Here is a 17,394-nt window from a genome sequence, read left to right as displayed (position 1 = left end):
CAGCTTATGCAGACCATTCTTGCAACGTCTCAAAACCCTTCAAATCAGGGCAATAAAGAACATGAGAAGAGTCTGGTTGCTGGATCAGGCCAAAGGGAGCCCATCTAGTCCAGCATCCTGTTCTCACAGTGGCCAATGAGATGTCCCAATGGGAAACTCTCAAGTAGGACATGAGTGCAATAGTTGTTGCTCAGTATTAAGAAATAGACCGCATTTTGAGGATGGAAGTTCCATTCTTAGCTACCATGGCTAAGAAGATCCCTGCAGGTCAGAGCAAGCAGGATATGAGTTCAACAGCAACACTCTCCCCACTTACCATACTGCCTCAGACAGTGGAAGAAGAACATAGCCATTGTTGCAAGCAATTTAGACTCATAGTCTAAATAGGCCCTACACGCCTTTCATCAAACCCCACCAAATCTAAGAGGCCCCGATTCAAAAGGAAAATGCATTCTACTCTATCAACAACAATATTTAGAAATGGGTTAAGAGATGACTTTTATGCTAGAGTCCTTCCTAGACTGTACCCACTTCGGTTTGTGGGAATCCCATCTTCGAATGATTCTCCACACATTCAAATCCCTGCATGCAGAAAATGGGAATGAGAGGAATGTCCATTGCACCCTCCCTCCTGAACCAGTCTTCTACATGCAGGAAGCACGTTTGCAAGAAGTTTGCAAGACAAAAACCAGACACCAAATAAGCCTGCTTCAACGCGCGCATGCACCGCCCCCACCCCCCAAACAACTGAGCTCCTATCAATGTGAGAACTGTAATTTAAACACATCAAGACTAATCCACAGGGAATTTCTTAGGGATTATTACTGGCTAGAGAAGCTGGTGGCCCAGAGGCTCAGCCAAGGGCTATTAACCCAAGATTTCATTCATGTTACTGATTTCATTCATGAAATCACTTCCCATGAGACATTGCAAAGCAATTTTCAATACACATAAAACAGCTGGGGGGGGGCAGGAGAAAGAAGTCCCCCCCCCCTCTTTTTCCTGTCAGGGATTCTTAAACTTTCACCTCCTTTCCAACTCTAGAGTTATATGATTCTATGACTAGGTTATTTTTGTGTGGGGGGTTTGTATGTATCAAATTCTAAAGCATATATAGACCACTTAACATCTCAAAAATCTCTTAAGCAGTGACTTAGATATTATACATAAAACCTGTTGCCCATTTACCTTTGGGTAACCTAATTAATAAATAACACAAGGTTTGGGAGTTTTTCCCCTCATGAACAACATCCTGGATTGAGGGAACGCATGCAGTGCTGGAATTAGGGCACTGTAGGTGGTTCCCCTGTGTATGGCGCTGAACCAAGGGAGCATGTAATAAAATAATAATAATAATAATAATAATAATAATAATAATGCCTATTTTTATACAGACACATACTCAAGGTTAGGCCTCAATCAGATGGGTGATTTGAGTTGCTGCAACTTGGACACTTGAGCATGCGCAGAATGGGAGGTGAGAGGGCCTGAAATTAAGAAATATTTCAGGGGGTGCCAAATTTTGTCCTTGCTCAGGGTGTCATATTAACAAAGTCTGCCCTTGGCATATGCCACTGGTGGGCACGGCCAGAGGTAAGAAGCAAGCAGGGAGTTGCCAGGCATATGCATGTCAGAGAAGTCACTCAAGCAACGCAGGCCAGAGAGAAAAGTCTGGATAACATTCAACTGAGCAAACTGAACAAAAAGAACACATAAATTTGAGGAGAGAGGGTTTGGCTCTCCTAGTTCGGCCCTTGTACAGAGCAGAGAGACATTCAACCACGTGGAGGGGAAACTCCCTCAGAGTGCCACATGCTGCTCTGACAAACATCCTGCCACTCTGCCCGGCTGCCATGCAACACCTATACACCTCTCTTAGCTAGTAGACTGCCTCCTCTGCCCTCCCCCCCTCGAAAAAAGAAGACGCTTGGCAAAGAATTTCCCCTTTCAGGAGGAATTCTTATGGTTTTTTGTTTCTCAGCTATTTTTGTTGTTGTTGTTCTATGGGTTGCAGTGTTTTGACTTCAAGTGCAGCATCTCTCGTACCTGAGCATCAGAAATTGGAGGGATGTGATGGAAAAAGACAGCAGTGGCAACAACAGCAACAGCTTCCTTTCTTGAGAACACCCTTGCATACAAAAAACATGAAAAGAGGGTTCTGGTAGCCACCACTTCCTGCCTCCCTCAGTTCCCCACAGTGAGCTAAGAGTGGAGGACACTTCTGGAGATTTGAATATGTCAAAGCTTGAGAGGCCTGCAGGAGGTTTTTGACTCAATAAAGTTACCAGGCCACACTTAAAATGAGCCAGTAACAATAGCGTCATCTCGTTACTACAGAAATCGGTACCCGTTTCAGAAGCAGGATAAAATAATTGTAATACAAATTCAGGATTACAATTTCCAGAAGCTTCTAAGACCACCGAGGTGGTAAAATTAAGCTTTGGGAATAACTTGTGAGGTCAGACCATTGGTCTATCTAGCTCAGTATTTTCTACACCGCGAGTTGGAACCTCAGGTCTGTGTGTGGCCCTCAGGACCCACCCTAGGCCATGCACGCCATAAAGGAAATCTGCTTGCAAAAACGTACATAATGCAAAAATTGCATACATGAAATGAATATATCAGAACACTAAAATGCTGACTTTAAAAAATCTTAATGTGAGACCACCTTACCACACACACACACCCCACACACCCCACTACACCAATATGCAGAATTCGCACAGTTATAGATGCCACATTAATAATATTCATTCCACATTTATCAATCAATCTTCTAGTAGCAACTACACTTTGGAACTCCCTGTCTCTTGACATCAAGCAGGTGCCTTCCCTATACAGGCGTATCTTTTCAAATTTGCACTTTCCAGAACTTTATAACTGAAACAAAGACATCTTTTGAAATTTGCATTACAAATTTTGCAATGAGGTTCTCTAACCAATGTTTACAGAAATGCATATACAGTGGTACCTCGGGTTACAGACACTTCGGGTTACAGACTCCGCTAACCCAGAAATAGTACCTCGGGTTAAGAACTTTGCTTCAGGATGAGAACAGAAATCGCGCAGTAGCGGGGCGGCGGCAGCGGGAGGCCCCATTAGATAAAGTGGTACCTTAGGTTAAGAACAGTTTCAGGTTAAGAACGGACCTCCTGAACGAAGTAAGTTCTTAACCCGAGGTACCACTGTATTGGGGAAAAGTGTGCATAAAAATAAAGTTATTAGTGAAAATAACAGTTAAAAATGAACTATATTAGGGAAGTTGGCTAAAAAATGGGCACATTAGTCCACACAGCATCTAAAAATGTTTTCATTAGGAGACACCCACGCCAAAATACTGATGAATTTTCATGATAATTTAAAACAAATAAACAAATTGCTGCAAAGTGTGAATAACTGAATTTAAGACTGGGAAAATGGAACCAAACCAAATTTGACAATTCTTCCATTCCTAATTATTAGCAAGCCCCCTCCCATCATGAACCAGAAGCACAAGGAGTCACCCCTTCAGTGAAATAGCCACAATACTATGGAACTCCCTCCCACTAGAAGTCAGACAGGCACTGTCCCTGTTGAGTTTCAGCCTCCGGGGTTTTAAAACTGTTTTGATTCCTGGAGGCACCAGTTTGCACCAATGATTGCTACTTTGATGGTTTTAGTTTATATTTGTATTTGGAGACCCAGATGGCAGAAAAGCAGCATATAAATATTTAAAATAACTAAATAAACATGATTCCTATCATCCTCAGCTGGCACTCTGCTTGAAGACGGGCAGCCAGATGACTAGACACAGGCGAGAGAGTCCCGCATTGCAGGGGGTTGGACTAGATGATCCTCGTGGAAATCCTGTGATTCAATGACTGCACTGTTACCTGAGGGTTCCGCCCTGACACAGCCACAAACGAGGAAAGGACTCGTTTACCTTTTTAAAGATCCACGTTGGTAATATCCAACGACAGCTCAGGAAACAGAACGACATTTGACCAGAACTCTTAAAAGGTGTTGCAGAAACAAAGGCAAAACAGGTGCAGGATCTGAACCCGATTCCACGCGTCACTTCAGGGAGGATCTTGCCTCGCTGATCCGTTCAGAGAAGAGAAGCAAGTAGGCAAAGACGCAGTTTCAACTGATGATAGCTGCCAAGAACCGGACACTTAGCAGGTGCCTCTGCTTCCACTGCTAGCGTCAAGGTCAAGACATGCCAAAAAGCCAACGACTGTTGCTGCAAGACAGGTGCAGTGCACCATGGCCACACCGAGCTGAATTTAAACACGTTTCAGTGTTTAAGGCCATGCATGTGAAGAATGTCTTATTCACTACGAAACCTGTAATGTCACCAACAAATATCAGTAAGGTGTCAAAGAGGAAATGAATGGTGCAGTGGAAAAAACCACCCTGCCTACTGTCAAGCATTTATCATTGCTGATTCAACACCGTTAATTCTCAAAACTGCTTGTAGGAGCACACTGAAGGCACTGTCAGACAACCGGAAGTGGGCAGAGAATGTAAGAAATTCGTTTAAAATGTAAAGGCTTCTATGAGCTTATTTTCTGGCCTTGTCAGGTTTATCAGCCTTGTGGCAATGAGTAGCTCTGGTATGTTGTGGCTTCAGGTAGGATGTAACGGACTGATTCCATTGTCCCGGTGGCAGTAGGATTATCAACTGCCGTCAAGTTAGGCTGCCTGTTGCATCTCTCCACAAATCAGGGATCTGGCCTTCCCTGCTTCCAATCGGGAAAAGTCCCCAGGACAGTGACTCATGCAGAGAGAGAGAGACACTGGAGGTTTAGCTTTGCTGAAGGTGAGTAATTCTGACCTTTATAATTAGGGCCAGCACTGGGGGAACTGGATCAGGAGGATCTACCAAACCTCAAGAGATGTCTGTTCCAGGGAAGGATCCCAGTGGTGTCTCGAGTGAGAGCAGGCAAATAGTTAGGATCTCCCTCTGATGCACCCTCAGATATGCCCGTTCCAGCAGTACCAAGAGCACATGTGATGCGGAGTCTGGTCTTACCCCACCTGTCCCTTACAACAGGAAAACCCCAGTGCTGGGGCACTCAGTTCTCACCCTGCCAGCTCACTAAAAGGACCACTCTTTTGACTGCCCAGTGTAGGGAATCCAGCAGTTTGCCATATTAAATGCTATGTCCACCCGGAGGGGTGGGTAGGTGGGGTCACTTGTTGATTCAACGCCTTAGCTCACATTTAACTACAACTTCCTCATGCACCCGCAGATTCCTGCAAACCTGTCACTTGCCTTATATACCGATCTGACCCCAAAATAAAAACTGGAGCTTTGAGTTACAGATCTTTGCTGGCCGGGGGCAGCCAGGACAAGGGACTTTTGAGCGGAAGAGAGAAGATATGTAATTCCTTTGGCAAAACAAATGACCAACAAGCCTTTTTTTTTTTTTACCAGATGCATTCTGATATTTGATTTACTGTTGAATACCATCTATTTACCGAGAAGATAGTCTATACCCAGCTTTAAAAGCACAGATATAATGTCAAACTTTCCATTTCTATTCTGTCTAATATTTCTCCCCTAACCATTCCTGAATGTATGTCAGGTTCTTGGATTTCCAGAGTTTTGGCTAACAGATTTTGTGGTTTTTACACTGAAAATCTATTCTAAAAACAAGTTTCTCTTGAAGCCTTCAGAGGGGGCTCAATGGGCAGGCCCTTAGGCTTCTCCAACCTGGTGCCCTCCAGATGTTTTGGACTACATCAGCCCCACCACCATGGCCATAACTGGAATTATCCACACATCAGTTTTCATCACCGCCGGACTGCAGTGGTGTTGGCATCTGGAGCTTCCCAGGTGTGATCATGCTTCTGAACCTATGGGGAACCGTGGGAACAAGTTTTGGCTCAGTCCATCGTTTTGATTCAGATGGGATAGCTCAGTCGGTAGAGCATGACTCTTAATTTCAGGGTCATGGGTTCAAGCTCCACGCTGGGCAAAAAGATTTCTGCGTTGCAAGGGGATGGACTAGATGACACTCATGGTCCTCTCCAGCTCTACCATTCTAGGATTCTATGTTTCTATGGAGGACGCGGGTGGCGCTGTGGGCTTGCTGATCGGAAGGTCGGCGGTTCGAGCCTAGGGCTTGCTGATCGGAAGGTTGGCGGTTTGAATCCCCGTGACGGGGTGAGCTCCCGTTGCTCGGTCCCAGCTCCTGCCCACCTAGCAGTTCAAAAGCACATCAAAGTGCAAGTAGATAAATAGGTACCATTCTGGTGGGAAGGTAAATGGCGTTCCCGTGCACTGCTCTGGTTCACCAGAAGCGGCTTTGTCATGCTGGCCACATGACCCGGAACCTGTACGCCTGCTCCCTCGGCCAGTAACGCGAGATGAGCGCCGCAACCCCAGAGTCGGACACGACTGGACCTAATGGTAAGGGGTCCCTTTACCTTTATGTTTCTATGTGTCCCCCCCCCGCCTGCTCCAAAGCCAGCTACACAACGACAGAATGTGACATTGCATCGCATGAACCCTGAGCAAAGTCTATCCACACACAATCTGTCATGCTCGCTGTTATGAATTTAGATTAGGAGGAGTGCTATATAAAGCACAAGCTACTACCAGAGGGTGCTATGCCACCCGCAGCACACAAAAAGCAAATGGTCCACTAATGGGTGGTTGAAGCATGCTTTGCTCCCCAAGTATGAAGCTGTTAGCAATGAAACTGTTGCTAAAATTGGAGAGGGGAGTGCTGCCATTTTGGAAATGAAAACATCAGCCACTATCACACCATACATTTAAAAACACTATGATGCCACTTTAAACTGACACGGCTTCTCATATATATATATATACCGTGTTTCTCCTAAAATAAGACACCGTCTTATATTTTTTTTTGCTCAACAAAACACAGTGTGGCTTATTTTCAGGGGATGTCTTATTTTAACCGTGTCGCATCAGTACGCTGCATAGCCACCCCTTACCAGGCTGTTTTAATGGGAGGTACCACATCACTATGGCTTATTTTTGGGGTATGGCTTATTTTTGGGGAACGGCTTATATTTCGCAAATGCATAGAAATCCTGCTATGGCTTATTTTATGGCTATGTCTTATTTTAGGAGAAACAGGGTATATATAACTCAAAAAATTAGAATATCGTGGAAAAGTTCATATTTCAGTAATTCAACTTAAAAGATGAAACTAATATATGAGATAGACTCATGACATGCAAAGCGAGATATGTCAAGCCTTTATTTGTTATAATTGTGATGATTATGGCGTACAGCTGATGAGAACCCCAAATTCACAATCTCAGATAATTAGAATATTAAATGAAATCAACAAAACAAGGATTGCAAATAGAACAATATTGGACCTCTGAAAAGTAGAAGCATGCATATGTACTCAGTACTTGGTTTGGGCCCCTTTTGCATCCATTACTGCCTCAATGCAGCGTGGCATGGATGCTATCAGCCTGTGGCCCTGCTGAGGTGTTATGGAAGACCAGGATGCTTCAATAGCAGCCTTCAGCTCTTCTGCATTATTCGGTCTCATGCCTCTCATCTTTCTCTTGGCAATGCCCCATAGATTCTCTATGGGGTTCAGGTCAGGCGAGTTTGCTGGCCAATCAAGCACTGTAATCCCATGGGCATTGAACCAGGTTTTGGTACTTTTGGCAGTGTGGGCAGGTGCCAAGTCCTGCTGGAAAATGAAGTCAGCATCCCCACAAAGCTCGTCTGCAGAAGGAGGCATGAAGTGCTCAAAAATCTCATGGTAGACAGCTGCGTTGACCCTGTATTTAATGAAGCACAGTGGACCAACACCAGCAGATGACATGGCTCCCCAAATCAACACAGACTATGGAAACTTCACACTGGACTTCAAGCATCTGGCATTGTGCGCCTCCCCATTCTTCCTCCAGATTCTGGGTCCTTGGTTTCCAAATGAGATGCAAAAGTTGCTCTCATCAGAGAAGAGGATTTGGGACCACTGAGCAACAGACCAGTTCTTTTTTTCTTTAGCCCAGGTAAGACGCTTCTGACATTGTTTCTTGATCAGGAGTGGCTTGACAAGAGGAATACAACATTTGAAGCCCATCTCCAGGATCCGTCTGTGTGTGGTGGCTCTTGATGCACTAACTCCAGCCTCAGTCCACTCCTTGTGAAAGTCCCCAACACGTTTGAATGGTCTTTTCCTGACAATCCTCTCCAGGCTGTGGTCATCCCTGCTGCTTGTGCACCTTTTTCTTCCACACTTTCCCCTTCTGCATAACTTTCCATTAATGTGCTTTGATACAGCACTTTAGGAACATCCAACTTCTTCTGCAATTACCTTTTGAGGCTTTCCCTCCTTATGGAGGGTCTCAAAGATGGTTTTCTGCACAGCTGTCAGGTCAGCAGCCTTTCCCATGATTGTGATTCCTACTGAACCAGACTGAGAGACCATTTAAAGTCTCAGGAACCCTTTGCAGATGTTATGGATTGAGTACTGCACCTTTTCACAATATTCTAATTTTCTGAGATTGTGAATTTGGGGTTTTCATCAGCTGTACGCCATAATCATCACAATTATAACAAATAAAGGCTTGACACATCTCGCTTTGCATGTCATGAGTCTATCTCGTATGTTAGTTCCACCTTTTAAGTTAAATTACTGAAATAAATGAACTTCTCCACGATATTCTAATTTTTCGAGTTTCACCTCTGTGTGTGTGTGTGTGTGTGCGCGCACACACACACACACACACACACTTATATATATGTAAGTGTAGTTTGCTAAGGGTGCTGAGAATTGTCAGGAGACCCCTTTACCCCTCCAAGAGCTACAGTTCCCAGAGTGGCTTAACAATCAATCTCTCTTCCCAGGGAACTCTAGGAATTGTGATTCTGTGAGATTAATACCAGGGTCTCTTAACACCCCTCAGCAGCTTTAAACTACAGCTCCCAGGATTCTTTAGGGGAAATCATAGCTGTTTACATTTAAAGCAGTACCATACCATTTGAAGCAGTCATGGCTTCCCTCAGAGAATCCTGGGAGCTGTAGTTTGTTGAGGGTGCTGAACAAGAGATGCCTACTCCCTTCCCAGAGCTATAGTTCCCAGAGTGGTTTAGCAGTAAATTCCTCTTCCCAGGGGACTCTGAGAATTGTAGCTTTGTGAAGGGAGTCACAGCTAAAAACATTATAACCGCAATTACAGTAAATAAAAAACATCCTTCCAGCCAAGGTAAATGGGTGGTATTCTCAAGGCGGCCAGGGATAAGTATTCCTCAGCCACTAAATGCCTGGGTAACCAAGAATGTTTTTAAATCCATCCTGAAAGTTAGTAATTATGGAGACAGGTGCACCTCACTAGAGAGGGCATTCCACTACTGGGGAGCCACCACTGAAAAGGCCCTGTGGTAGCTCAGTGCCAACCACCAAGGCCTTACCTGCCCATTGTAGGGTCTGTGATGGTTGGTATATCTATTTCCAAAGCTCTCTCCTACAGAGACACCCTGTGCTGAAGCCTGATATGGATGGACCCAGAACAGGTGCTCACAATGCAGGGGCAACACCTAGAAGAACTTCTCAGGCAGGGTGGATTGATTTAAATCAAATCGATTTAAATCATGATTTAAATCACTAGTCAGTAAGACTTGATGTAAATAATTTTTTTTACAGAAAGACATTCCTGCTGGTATAATATTAGTATTTGCAACCAGATGAAGGTTTAATTTTTGGAATAATAAATTTTCAGAGTAGTTTTTACAGTTATGTCAAAAATTACTGATTTGGTTATACTATTAGAAATACATAGACAGATAATTATGAAATTATTGTGAGGTTTAATAAGTTAACTTTATTGGAAGGAGAAAAATAATCATTTCCTTAATAGCAATTTAAACAATTTATTTAACTAAAACAATGACATTATAGCACATGTATCCATGTTTGTTAACTGATGTGGTTAAACTTTTTTTTAAAGAAAAACTTATACTGAGTTTCAGCACACATGAAAAACTTAAAACAAATCCTTATTTCCTGATGAATAACCTTTGGACTATAATGTAACTTAAATAGAAAACTGTCATTAGAAATATTTTTTTTCCTCCAAAAGCATTTTATTTTAAAAATCCAATTTAAATTTAAAAATCCCGACTTAAATAACCCCCCCCCCTGATTTTTTTGAATATATATATATAATCATTTATTTTTATCCACCCTGCTCTCAGGTGATGGGGGGTGTGGTGCTTGGGTGGCATCTAGGAGGTGGGGCCAGGGTCCCAGGGTTGGGGAGTTAATAACTAGAGCCAGTGCAGAATCTTGAAAGTCTTGGCAGAATCTGGAATGAATGGGCTTTTCAGAACCATCCCCTCTAATGTTGGTTACCAACCAGAAGAACACACTTTTACTGACTGGGCTGGTAAAATACCAGGTAGACTGGCAACTCTAAATTCATATGCTTTGTAGCGCTCTGCAGCCATAAGCATATAGAACATAAAATGCATGAATTGGGCTGAATTAAGCATTCAGCTTGGCTATGTAAATTGCCAGCACACCACAAGAGGAAATGGGGAGAGCAGAAAGTCTTGCACTCTGAGCCTCTCTTCCTGATTATCATTTTCTGCAAAACGTTTACCTCCACGATATTGGATTTATCTGTTGTTGCAGCAGCAGCAGCAGGCGTTACCTCCTGGCTACACCTAAATGAGGGAAATGCTAATCTCAGGAAGCCCCAGCAAACCGTTGAAAAGCATCTCGATGGATGAGGAGAGGTTCCGTAGTAAAGCAGGACATTGAGAATGATGTCACAGTTTTGCAGCAACGAAAAACAGCACCTTTAGGAGACACGTTTCTCATGCTTGACTTCCTTTTTGGCAAGCTGAGCATCTTTTGCAAATATTGAGATCCATCTTACATTAAGGATTGAACAAAGCGCTCTACATCAGAACAGATTTCAGTGCTACCAGCCTTACGGCAAACATGTTTTTGTGAACGTGGCAACTCTTAAAATGTTTTGAGAGTATAAACCATGTCCATTTATATTGTTTTATCAGAATGTGATCCACCTCGAAATCTTTTTCAATGAAGGGTGGGATATAAATATTACTAAGTGAATAAACAAACAAACCTTTTTTGAAACTATCACCTTTGAGCATGCCCAAGGCCTTTTACATTCTCAGTACAAACAAGGAGGCAAACATACAAGATGCCCTTTTACTTCATTCCTGACTGTTTGGAATACCCATTGTGTGTTCAAAGCCTCAGGACTAAAAACTTATTTTAAGAAAAAGCACAAGTTGAAATTCCCCTGCAGAAGAAGTACCACAGCCTTGAGGACTAGAAACTTAAAAAAACCCCAACAACGTACAGGTTGAAATTATTATGCAGAGGTCCTACATTGATCAGTCAGTACAGCATGAGGCCCTTAATCTCAGGGTCATGGGTTTAAGCCACACACTGGGCAAAAGATTCCAGCATTGCAGAGGGCTGGACTAGATGACCCTTGTGGTCTCTTCCAACTCTTAACAATTCTCTCATTATAAGTACCTCAGTCAACACGCACTGCCTGCAAGGCATATGTAGCTCCCAGCTGCTCCTACCATATTGTGCTTATCAAGTCTACTCAATTAGGACAAAACACCTCAGATTTGTTTTCACTTGCAAACAGCTGCTTATTTTACCTCTCCCCGCTTTGCAAAATCCTGCCTGCACATGTCAATCATCCTTCTCCTCCGCCCCACCACCCTGCCTCAGCTTTACTAGAACAGACTCTTGCCAAATGTTGGGTATTCCTCAAAGCGAAAGCCTTGCTCGATACATGGAAAGGGATGTTGTTCCTATATTGCCTGAAGCTTTTCTGTAGTAGGCATAAGGTGCTCAGGCCCTCTGCTGATGCTGAACCAGCCTGTCCAAAGCTTCAGAACTGTTCTGCATCAAGAATTCACAACCTGAGATCCCGACAGTTTCATGGAGGGCTGCAATTCCCTAAACTGGTTTAGGAACATAGGAAGCTGTCCTATGCTAGGCTGTCATTAAAATTCTAAATGAGCCAAAATGTAGGAAGCTGTCTAGCTCAGTATTGTCCACACTGACTGGCAGCAGCTCTTGAGGACTGCATGCAGGGAACGTTCCCAACATCACCTAGAGATGCCACTGGGTATGAGCCTGGCAGCTTCTGCACACAAAGCAGATGCTCTCCTACTGAGCCATAGTCCATCCCAAGAGTTTAAGTGTCTGTCCTGCCTTCTAGGGACATTGTTAGAAAAAGCTGCATCCCCTGACCCAGATTGTCCAGTGCAATCCAACAGCCAATAATGACAGCCAGACATAGCATCATCCATGTGTATAGAATAATACACAGAGATTTCCAAAGAGACAGACAAGTTTGTAATTAGCTGTTTCACCTGGAAAATGAAGCCTATCATCTCTCCTGCAGCAACACGCCAAATCAACCTGTAGACCAAACTACTCAGGGCCGACCCACCCATTAGCTTCACTGAGGCACTTGCCTCAGGCAGCAGGCTGGGGACAGCTGAGAGGGGCGGCATATCTGAAAGAGAAGGGCATCTTCACGTGCCTTCATTTCTCCTTTGGCTGCTGATAGGAGCCACCGCCGCCACCCCAGGACAGTTCCTCTGCCGCCGCCCCTTGTTCCTCTCTGGCCGTTTTTCTCCCCTGATAGTTTCAGTGCGCCGAGGCTTCCCTGGGATGCCTCCAGTTGCTTGTGACAGCAGTAGTGAGCACCATTTTCGGATCTGCCTCAAGCAGCAAAATGCCTTGGACCGGCCCTGAAACTGCATGGCTGTTAAGGATGCAGGGATACCGTGACCAATTTCCAGAGTTCTTCAGTAAAATGCATTTTTGCCTCAGGAGCAATTATGGCGCTCGTCCACAACTCCGAAATCCTGCTGCGTCTCGCAAGCCACAAGGCCCACTAATGCCATGCCACCCTTGGCCTCCAGCTCAAATTCCCTTTGGCCAGCTCTCCGCAGCTAAAACACCTATCATTAAGCTATTTGGTTTATCCACAAATCCCAACCTGCTTGTCAAAAGAGGAAGCTCTAATACAGTTCTGCTCTGCCATTCCCCACAATGCTCAGCTCATACATCCGTGTTCTTCCAGTGTGTAAAAAGCAAACAAAAACAAGGGTAGTAAACATGTGTCAGACCAAGGGCCGCATTTTCTTCTCAGGGCAACCATCCAGGGGCCACGTGTTGGTGGGTGGATTCCAAGGCCAAAGAAAGCAGAGCAATGGATGTGAATTTCACCTTTCTATAGCAGCCTTCATTCTGACACGTACCGCCATCCAAGCAAGCAAGCAAGAGACAATGACAGAGTTCAAGGGCAAAATAAAATGAAGGAGGGTGAAATGGTATGGGCTGTGGCTCGGAGAAAGTTATGAGGGCCAGACAGAGAGGTCCAGGGGGGCGCGGTACGCCCTGAGATTGAGCATCCCCATCCCTGGTGCAAAACTCTTCATCATTATTATTTTTAGAACACTGCTCTAAGGGACCTACCTTCCAGGTCTTCCAAAAACCAAGATAAGCTCAAGCATGGCTTGTTAAAGATCCATACTGAGGAAGCATACCTGGGCTATAGGTAACACAAACCCTGCAATTGATCTAGCTTATTGTGGTCAGCTATAGGCCATAGGGAGTACTGCAAAGATAGCAGCCAGCGTGGGGGGCACTGCAAGCAGATTCCCAAGGGCAGGAGTCCAGGTTTGCAGAGTGTTGGAAGAAGTGGTTAGAGAGAACCTCCCCCCCCCCCTTTGCACAATATCAGAACATAACAGGGTCATACAGTGAAGCTGAAAGGTGGGCGAGTCAGGACAAATTGCATTCCTCCACCCCCACCACCAACACATTTTTTTTTTTAAATTGGAATGTTAACTGATGGAACTCACTGCCACAAAATGCTGCAATGGCCCATTGGCTTAGATGGCTTTAAAAAGGGGGTATTAATATTATTTTCAAATTTTTATCTTCCCCATACACTCCCAGGGCATGCTGCTACAAAATATAAAATTAAGAAGCAGTTTAAAACAAATCACAAGAACAGCAGTGGGTCTTAAAAATATTTGTCATGGGTGTCAATGAATCCTCAATGAATTTTTCTGATAAGGCTACTAATAGCCGTTATTCCTGCATTGCAGGAGGTTGGACTAGATGACCATATGAGTCCCTTCCAACTCTATGATTCTAAGGCTACTTGTTATTCTGATAATGCAAACTGAGCCTTAATTCACACAAAGGCTTGCAATGGTCTCAGAATGTAGCCACAGGGCACACCCAACACACATGCGTCCATGTGCGCACAGCCACACCCACCCACAGCAGAATCTTCGAAGGCAGGCATGTCTAAGCATTTTTTTTAAAAATAAAATAAAAAATCCTGGGTTTAATTCATCCAGGTTCTACTCAGAGGAGACCCACTGACACTTACAATCCTAAATTCATCACATCCATCCGTTTCAATGGGTTGACTCTGCGCTGGACGCAACCTCCAATTTTCACCTTATTTTTATTTATTTTTTTATTTACGCCCCTGTTTTCCTTCAAAGAACCCATCGCAGTGAACTTAGGAAGAGCCCAGCTGCTGTACCAGGCCCCAAAAGCCCTGTCTGGTCCAGCCTCCTGTTCTTAACAGTGGCCAACCAGATGCCCCAGTGGGAAGAAGTCCGCAAGCAGGACCCAAGTGCAACAGCAGCAATTCCAGCTTGCGATTCCCACCAGCTGTTAAGTAGCTGCTGCCTCCATCAGTGGAAGTAAAACGTAAGAACAGCCAGCTGGGTCAGGTCAATGGCCCACCTAGCCCAAAATCCTGTTCTCAGTGGCCAAGCAGATGCACCCAATGGGAAGCCCCAAAGTGGGACCTGACCCCCCCCCCATTCTATCCTCACAATCACCTTGCAAGGTAGACCAATGTAAGAAATTGCTGTGACTGCCTCAAGTTAGCCCCATGGCCAGTGGGTCTCTCCACCCCCATTGTAGGGCAGATAAAAGGCACTGGGGTGGCAGTGTTAGTGGTGAAGAGGCTGTTTAGGGGTAGAGACGTTTTGCTGCTTACGCATTGCAGGGGGTTGGCCTAGATGACCCCTGGGGTTCCTTCCAACTCTACAAATCTTGGATTCTAGGGTGAGAGGAAGAAAGGGTGGAACCTAACTTCCCAAGATCAACTGCCAAGTCCCAAGAAACCAGGTAAATAGAAACCTGCAAGTCTGATCTTCCCATTCCAAACCAGTTTCCTCACAGCCTGTTTTCTCTCTTGTAAGGGTACTTGAAGCTGGATCCTTTTGTATATGAAAGCCACTGCCTGCCTTTCTTGCTCTCTAACCAACTTAGCTATCCTAAACCCTTGCAACAGAAAGGCAAAACACATCAGAAAGGAAGACCCCAATATCTGACCTTGTTCCCCCAGCCTTAAATCCTTTAAAAAGAAATGCATTATTTCCTTCTCTTTGCTGAGACCACCAGGACTCCTCTCCCAGGGAACTGTTTTTTATCATGGACACAAAACACACCTCCTCTTCCCTCCCCCCCCCCTTCTCCTCTCTCCATTGCAGTCTTGGGGGTGAACACAGCAATGACACAGATTTCCTTCCTGAAGTTGAGAAATACAAATGATTATTTTTTAAATAGGAAACGTCACTTGCTCCTCTCCCAAACCTTCACCAACGCTGCAATATTTTTGAGGGGGGGAGGGGAGAAGGAGGAGGGGTTTGCACCCAATGTTAGTCCTACACTGAGTAGACCTATTGAAATCTCTTGTGATAGGACCAACTCAAGTCCTTACATTCCAATGGGTCTACTCTGAATAGTTTGATGCAGCACTTGGGTTCTTTTAACGACAGTATTCATTATGAAATTCCAGAGGGCAATTATTAATTATGCATGTAATTAATACGGACATGTGTGCACATACTCATTCGCTGGCTATCTCTTCCCCCTCCCCTTTCTCAACTGTGGAAACATCTGGGGTTTTTTTGTAAAAAAGAAAGAAAGGGGGAGCTGGTAAACACTACATTGCAGAGGAGGGAACACGAGGAGGAGAACCGTTATTTTCAGGCGGCAGAGAAATAAGGCGTGTAGAGAGGCGAGTAGAGATAACTACTGTCGAGATCTAAGGGCTTACTCAGAGTAGACTCACTGCAATCAATGTATTTTAGTGTTTGTTTTAAATACTTCCCCTGGTCCTCTGCTTGCAAATCGTTTTTCAGTATTGTGATTTTAACCTTTGCAGCCCCACTCAGGGACATTTATGGTAAAAGCTTAGGGTAACTGGCCTTAATATTGTGTGTGTGTGTGTGTGTGTGTACACAAACTGCTGGTACCCGCTGTGTTGTGTTACTGCGTAGGATCTGTATCCAGTGATAGCCCTCCTCAAGAGTAGACCCCTTGAAATAAAACGAGCATGACTAATTTAAGCACACTGATTTCAAGTGGGTCTGCTCTGCGCAGAACCAACCTTGTAGTTATTAGGGGGTTGTACCCAATCTCCACCACTACTTTAAGTCCACTGATTTCCAACGGGTCTACTCTATGTAAGACTTACTTAGCTTCCACCCATAGAAAGACCGGCTTTTGCATTCCAATAAACCCTACTCAAGAGTATACCCACTCAAATGAATAGACCCAAACTAACTACAGTATACCCCTTATTTCCAATGGGTCTACTCTTAGGAGGTCGAATATTAGCCGAAACCTGGAGGTTGGCTTTTTTTAAAGGAGTTAACTTTCTCACACCATTTTCTACGAAGACTTAAATCGCCAATATAATACAGTATAGACATAACTTTATTGCACTGCTTTCCTATGCAGATTTAGCACTCCAATAGAATGCCTATCTGTATCTAATCTTATCGCAGTTTTCCCATGCAGATCCAAACCCCCAGCATTTTGTGTGTGTGAGTGAGAGACATGCATGAAGTGACGCGCTCGTCGCCCCCCACCCCAGCTCAGGAATAATGCAATCCCTCTCCCCCACATGCTGCTGCTCAGCCATGTAGAAATAGCCCCCACCCACACACTGCAAAAATCCATGCCTCTCTTCCACGACCACCAACCCATTTCTTCCTCTTGCTGCTGCTTCTACTTACCCAAAGCTCCGTGCCCCAACTCATGGCTCCAGCGACGGGTGGGCTAGGGGGCCGGCCCTGGATGCGATATTCAACGCCGGGGGGTCCACACCCCCTCGTCCTTCGCCTGCCACCCCAAAAGCGAGGCCAGCACCCCTCCAAACCGCTTGCAAAAAGAGCATAAGCTTGCAAAACAACAATATAGCAACAATAATAGAGCTTTGTGCCCCTGATTTGATTGCTTGCTGGGTTGCCTCCTCTCGTGGCTATTGTTGCTACCACCTCATTGCTGCCTCCAGAGCAAAATGGCCAAAGCAGCAGCAGCGGCAGCAAAATCAAGCGAGTAGCTCTCAGAGTAGTAAAGGGAG

The 17,394-nt window shown here is 44.7% G+C and overlaps 1 protein-coding gene across 20 annotated transcripts in view; it reads right to left on the bottom strand.

Moving 5' to 3' along the window:
• Positions 1-17,394, bottom strand: part of FNBP1 (formin binding protein 1) — a 113,684-nt gene extending 96,290 nt beyond the window's left edge. For 2 of the 20 annotated variants that reach the window (XM_033138312.1, XM_033138309.1), the window contains exon 1: positions 3,923-4,100. In XM_033138312.1, the coding sequence (XP_032994203.1) occupies positions 3,923-3,979 (57 nt within the window). In that variant the 5' untranslated portion in view covers positions 3,980-4,100. Of the gene's footprint in view, positions 1-3,922; positions 4,103-17,047 lie in introns of those variants that run through there. The other 18 variants (XM_033138313.1, XM_033138316.1, XM_033138311.1 and 15 more) reach the window with 14 other exon arrangements.

This window comes from Lacerta agilis, chromosome Z (assembly GCF_009819535.1).
Source record: "Lacerta agilis isolate rLacAgi1 chromosome Z, rLacAgi1.pri, whole genome shotgun sequence".
NCBI lineage: Eukaryota > Metazoa > Chordata > Lepidosauria > Squamata > Lacertidae > Lacerta > Lacerta agilis.
The sequence above is the reverse complement of the archived record's forward strand: the minus strand, read 5'-3'. Positions and strand labels throughout refer to the sequence as shown.